The 6,699-nt window shown below is 40.7% G+C and overlaps 1 protein-coding gene across 1 annotated transcript in view; it reads right to left on the minus strand.

Annotated features, from left to right (window-relative positions):
- Positions 1-4,139, minus strand: part of Bmerb1 (bMERB domain containing 1) — a 107,241-nt gene extending 103,102 nt beyond the window's left edge. The window contains exon 1 of the mRNA XM_023560748.2: positions 3,853-4,139. Within this exon, the coding sequence (XP_023416516.1) occupies positions 3,853-3,958 (106 nt within the window). The 5' untranslated portion in view covers positions 3,959-4,139. The remainder of the gene's footprint in view (positions 1-3,852) is intronic.
- Between the last annotated feature and the right edge of the window lie 2,560 nt (positions 4,140-6,699).

Consider the following 6,699-nt stretch of genomic DNA (forward strand, 5'->3'; position numbering starts at 1 on the left):
CAAAGAAATGAGAGCCAGGAAGAGCAATGGCTACTAACCTTGGAACAATCTCTGCAAAACCATTGGATGCCACCCAGTTATGCCCTATTATGACAACCATTCCGCACCAACACTGGTAGATGCATTGTGTACTTTATTCTCATTCAATTTGCCAAGAACCCCAAGTACCCATTACTATTATTATCCTCCTATTACAGGTGAAGCAAACCAAACGTGGAAGAGGTTCACCCAGTTCCCCATGATGGCAAAGCTCTAACAGGGTACAGCTGGTTTGAATTCATTTCCTCTGACTTCAGAGTTCCCGTATCTTTCATTTAAAAACTAGAGTTGAAGCAAAAGGCAGTAGTTGATATAACCTTAACTAAAACCAATGTATTTTGCAGTCTTTCTCCCCTTTTCAATTCCTTTTCATTTACAGTACTCAGTATTTAGCATAAAATATTTGAGTACACGTAGAAGTCAAAGAAAACATCCCTTCTTTTCAATGGGCTCATTCTATTCTCTAGTATTTCACATGTCCCAGTGTTGACTCAGGGATTGATATGCACAGAATCAAGGGTACTAATTTTCACACTTCACTAATAAATAAGTGGAGGCCTCAGGTGTTATGGAATGGATTCCTTGATCTCCTCAGAGTTGAAAGAGTGCTCCAAAATAGTCACTTTAATCAAAATACACCTGGTTGCTGATAAGAGTCCGAAGAACAGAACTTGTCAGATTTAAGATTAAAAGTGGATTCTGAAGGTAAACTAGTACAACCACTGCAGAAATCCGTGTGGAGATTCCTCAAAAAACTAAAAATAGAATTCCATTTAATCCAGTTATATGCCTTCTAGGTATCTCCCCAAAAGAGTTAAAGTCAAATATTATAAGGATATACACATATCCATGTTTGAAGCAGCACGATTTATAATAGCTAGATCCTAGAAATGGTATATATGTCCATAACAGATAAGAATGGATAAAGAAAATGTGATATTTATATATGACAGAGTACTACTCTTCTGCCATAAGGGACAATAGAGCATTTTTAGACAAATTAATGCAACTTGAGACTGTAATATTAAGTGAAATAAGCCAGACACACAAGCTTAAATATTATTTGTTCCTCTTATATGACAAAATACATACATATATGTGCATATATATGTATGTATATTATAGATAGAGGGTGGGGCAAAATTGAAACTAAATAAGAAGGAGATATTTTTCAAATGGATGAGAAATGGAGGAAGAAATGGAGCAAGAAATGGAGAATGGAGGGAAAGGAGGGAAAAGAGGTGGGAAAAACTGAAGGAAAAATAATGAAAATACATACAGCTTTTGCAAATAGAAAGAGGGCCAAGAGTTGGACAGAGTAGGGAAATAGAGGGGTAGGGGATAAAAAAAAAGATTAAGATGTATTTTGTACATATACCAAAACAAACCAATAACTCCCCACAATAAATATAAGCACTGTGTTCTATAAACATGTACTACGAAACAAAAAATAATAAAAGCAGGATTCTAGATGACTCTTTAAGACTTAGAGGCTGGGGATATATGTCAATGTACTTGCTTACTATGCCTGAAGATCTGAACTCAGCCCCTTGGGGTGGGGGGAGAAAAGATTTCAAATGTAAATAAATAGAAAGGGAGAAAAAAATATTTGGGGAATCCATGCAAAAGCAGAACTATGTTCTCACACTGGACCATGAAGCAAGTCTCAGGGTTTTTGATGGTTTTTAGAAGAATGAGAAAGCCTTTTTGCCACTTAATAGTTTTCAGCCTAGGAGTTAGAAATACAAAAATGTCAGGGGCTGGGGCTGGGGATGTGGCTCAGTGGCAGAGCTCTTGCTTTGCATGAACAAGGCCCTGGATTCAATTCCCAGCAACACACACACACACACACACACACACACACGTCAGAGACTAACCTGGTATAAATTGAGCGCTGGCTGCAATTTTTCTGTATGCTTGAAATTTTTCTTATTAAAATGGTGAGTAAACAAAAAGCTAAGAATTATTGGGGAACTCACTAACATCCTTGTTTTGGTCCAGGAGGTTGTTTTATGTAATTCCTCACAAAGTTCCTTCTTCAGATGTTGTAATACAGCAATGAAGGAGCCAAGACGTGTCGGCCACTCACCTTGAGATTTCTATAGAAATTAGTACCCTTGATTCTGTGTGTCTTATTTAATATTCACAATACAGCTAGAAGGTAGGCACTACTATTATCTACATTTTCATAAACCAGTGGCAGAGTGCAGCTTACACATGTGTCTGATGTCACACTGTAAGCGAGGAGCAGAGGGAGGATTCGAACCAGCATTTATTCGAGTACGTGCAGCTCTACTTCCTGTGGCCCCAGCCTTTTTTCAAGGCCACAGTGTGATCTAAAGTGTGTAGCAGCACTGACCTAGTTTTGGGACTTTCTCAGCAGACTTCAGAAGGTTCCTGAAAACATGAGAACTATAAACCCTCAGGCTAAACGTATGGGATTTAAATAAGCCTGGGTCCAATTCTAGGTTCTACCACTGAAAAGTTGTATCACCTCACAGGCCTCAGTTTTTTCATTTCTGCAAGGAGAGACAAAATAGCACAGAAGGACCTTCTGGAAATTAAATGAGATGATGCATTGAAAGTTCTTAGGACATTATAATCTAACAACTAAAGATAGCCATAGTTGATATCATAGTTGCTCTTGTGAGAAACACAGACCATCAGCCCTGAGGTTAGGCCAAAGTAACACAGCCAAAGGGTTTGTAAAGAATGAAACAGAAGGGATGCAGGTTTTAAAAGGAGAAAGAAAAAGAAAGAGGTGAAGCATTAAAGTATCCGTCACAGCAGCTGAGAAATTAAGACACTTAATTGTGATTTTAACTTGAATCCATTGAATCAGAATACAACTGAGCCATTCTAGGAAGATTTTGTGAATTCATCATTATAGATACAGAGAAAGCAGTCACACACAATTTTCCCCTAGGTGAAGACAAGAAAAGAACATTTACAATACTTTTGCCCAACATAACTCAGAAACTGGTGCTGAGTAAGAGCACACAGTGCTCCTTTAGCAAGAGCCCGGCAGGAAGCTGCTAAGTGGCAGGCTGGCAGGAGGCACAGGATCCTAGGGGCAGCTTGTGACCCTAGTGTCATTTGCCTCTACACTTTGAGGGTAGGAATCTCAGCTATTGTGTCTTATTAATTAAAAACAAAAATCCTTCATTTATTTTGAAATGTAGACGCAAGAACAAAATAGAGTGAGAACCAGTGAACGCAGCCAGTCTGTTTCAGAACTGCCTCCAGGACTATTCCCACACCAGACAGTAACTGAGTCAAGGGAAAGAGGAGGATTGCTAGGGAGAGCCTCTCCCAACCTTTTTCCCCTTCCCTCGGACCCAGAAGGAGACCAGAGAGGTTGGGATTTCAGAGGTGCTCGGAAGCTGGCGTTGGGCACAGCAAGCTGAAACCCAGAGGACACTCCCCTCTCTTCGAGGACGTGGGCGCTTTCCAGGATGGCCCGAGGCTCCAGCACCCTAATGCATCCCTGGTGGAGAAAGAATCTTCCTCCCTGGGCTGCAGGAGACACCTTACTTCCCAAGACTGGGGCTAGCTGACGGATCCAGGACTTCCAAATCCAACCCAGACTCCTAGGTTGGCTGGCTGGCGGTTTCCCGAGCCTCTCGGTGAAGCCTAGCCCCCGAGGGTCTCCCCTTTTGTGTGCAGGGCGATCGCGGTGCTGCGCAGCATCCCCCTGGCCCTGAAAGCGGGGGCGCTTTCCCGAGTGGGTTCCCCACACTCGGCGCGCTCCGGCGACCTCGGCTCCAGCTCAGGGATCCCAACTGTTTCCCCATTCCTGCCCCAGTTACTCACTTCTCCCCAGTCCTTCTGCCTTCCACGCTGTCTCCTCCACCGCCCCATAGCGCCTCAGAGGCTTCTCAGCTTCCAGATGGGTGGACAAAGATTGCTTTAACTCCATCGCTGATCCCCCTGGGCAGGTCAAAGGGTGCCCCTTTACTTCATCTCTACCGCGGGCTGCAGGGAGGGAGGCGGCTTAAGTCAGCAGGGCTTTAAGGGGCTGGACGATCGTGACGCTGCTCCATCCTTTCCGTCGCCAGCGCCCGGGAGCGCCAACTGGTACCCAGGAGGGGGAGGGATGCAGGGCACATGCGCATTGGAGACTTGGGGGGGAACTTGGGGGCTGGGTAGGGAGAAAGAGGACATATGATAAACTCTAAGAAGAGCAGCAAAACAACTAAAATAAAACCCAAAGGAAGCAAGAATGAGGCCCCTGCCCATATTGGAGAAGGGTGGCCTTACCTTCATGAGCTGGACTGTAGGTGGCTTGTGACCTGTCAGCCAGCTGCTAGGTTTTGAGTGGCACTGGTGAACCTGTCTTCATCTGTGGGCGATGGATCCATCTTTGTGGGGAGCATGCACAAGCGGGAGTGTGGACCTCGATCTGGGCGTTCTGTATGTTTTTGTGGGAATCTCTGTTGTTTGCACTTGTGTGTAATTTGAATGTGAAATGGGATGGTGAATGTCTGTGTGTTTGCATGGACTTGAGAGAAATGAAAATATTTTGGAGACAGGAATAACACTTGTTTGGAACAAGTATTGGGTCCTTACTTTGCAGGAACGCAGAGGTTCATCTAACTGACAGAGGGTTGCAGCATTAAACATAAAATAAAATCAGCAGCTATAAAGTAAAATCAGTGCAATTTGTTGAATGACAACTAGGTGCAAAACAACTCTCAATGACTCTGTGAAACAGACAGTAGTTTGTTTTGTTGTTTTGGATTGTTTTGCAGTGCCGGTGATTGAACCCTCACCCTTCTACGTGGTAGGTGAGCTCTTTACCACTGAACTACACCCCAGTCCTGTTCATCTTGTTTTACAGAGGATGAAACTGAGGTAGAAAGACTAAGCTATTTGCTTAGATTCTCACATTTATTGAGTGGCCTGGTCGGCATTTCAATTCAGAAAATTTGAATACAGATTTAGCTTATTTATTACACCAACTTCCTAGACTTCAGCTAAGATTTTTTTTTTTTAATCAGGAAGGAGGGAAAACACTATAGAATGTGGGTGGCTGGCTTGTTGTCTGTGGTCATTTTGAGATGTCATCTGGAACAGTTTGTATTATCCATATGGATATAATCCAGAAGTGTGAAATAACCCAGTTGTTGAACAAAACAATTTAGACACTTAAAAAGTTATTATCAATAGTGAACTAAGTAGTTCATGAGAGGAAAAAAAAGGAATAACATAGAAAATATTGAGATATTTAGAACTAGATAACTATGAGAATACTGTACATCAAATTTTATGTTTTATTTTGTGTTGAGATGAGTGGGGGATCTCACTATATTGCCCAAGCTGGCCTTGAACTCCCAGGCTCAAGTGATCTGTCTGTCTCAGCCCCTATAGCTGGAGCTATAGGTACAGAGATACTCCTGTGCCCAGCTTCAAAATGTCTAAGTTTTGATGTAAGTGCTACCATAGTGTGGGCTTGGAATGTCCCCCAAAGGTTCATGTGTTAAGCGCTTGCTCTCCAACTCTGCACTATTGAAAGATGATGGAAACCAAACAGGAGGGTATAGTGGGTGCTCTTTTGGTCATTGGAAATGTGCCTTTGAGGGGGGTAATGGAACCCAACTCTTTCTTTGTTCTTCCTTTTTGAGTCTTAGTCAGAAAGTGAGTAGTTTACCAGGTATATTGTGTTGCAATAGGCAAACACTGACTAACATAGATGCATTGATTTTTAAAAAACATTAACACTAAAACTGAGTTGAATGTTCAAGAGAAAAAAAGAACAGATAAAATCTCAGTGAACAGGAAAAAAGAAATAATGATAAGAGAATAAATTAAGGAATCAGAAAACTAAGGAATAGAGAAGATCAGCAAATCAAAAGCCCATTCCTTTGGGGGAAAAAAACTTCACAAACTCATCAAAATAAGTACACATAAGTAATATTAAGAATGAAAAAGAGGAAAAATACAAATTAGTAATTTTAAATCAGTTGAAATGAGCAACTTTTCTTTAAAAAACTATCAAGATATATCTAAGAAATAAAAATGTAAATCAATAACCACTACCAAAGTTGAATTATTAATAAAATTTTGTTTCTACACCAAGCCCCACAAGGGCAACAGGCCCAGATAGTTCTATAGGTGAACTTTAACCAATGAAATATAATTCTTTTTTTAATTTTTATTTTCATAGTACATGTTTTCAATACATAATGATTACATTCATCATGGGGAATTGGTACATGTACACAGCACACTTTATAATTCTTTGTATGTCCCTTGTCTCTTCCTCCCTTCTGCCATCTCTCCATCTCTTGATTCCTTTCCCATTTGCAAAAGATCTGTTTCCTATTACCTATCTTTTATTTTGCTCTTTAATTTATTTATACTTGAGTATCTCTTTGAGAGAAATCATATAACATTTAAGTTGGTGTTTGATTTATTTCACTTAGTATTGTGGTCTCAAGATGGATTCTCCTTCCTACCAATGATTCAAATATATCCTTCTGTACAGCAGAGGAGTACTCTGTTATGTTTAAATACCACCTCTGGTAATTCTTACTTTATAAAAAATTCATTAAGAGCTTATCTCATAAGGAAATTATGATCTTGATACCAAAACTAAATTAAAATAGTACAGAAAAAATCATAGGGAAGTCTCATCTCTATGTTTCCTATCACCCAGCT

Source organism: Cavia porcellus, unplaced genomic scaffold, assembly GCF_034190915.1.
Source record: "Cavia porcellus strain 051 isolate PalLab524CR breed Dunkin Hartley unplaced genomic scaffold, mCavPor4.1 scaffold_16, whole genome shotgun sequence".
In the NCBI taxonomy this organism is placed as follows: domain Eukaryota; kingdom Metazoa; phylum Chordata; class Mammalia; order Rodentia; family Caviidae; genus Cavia; species Cavia porcellus.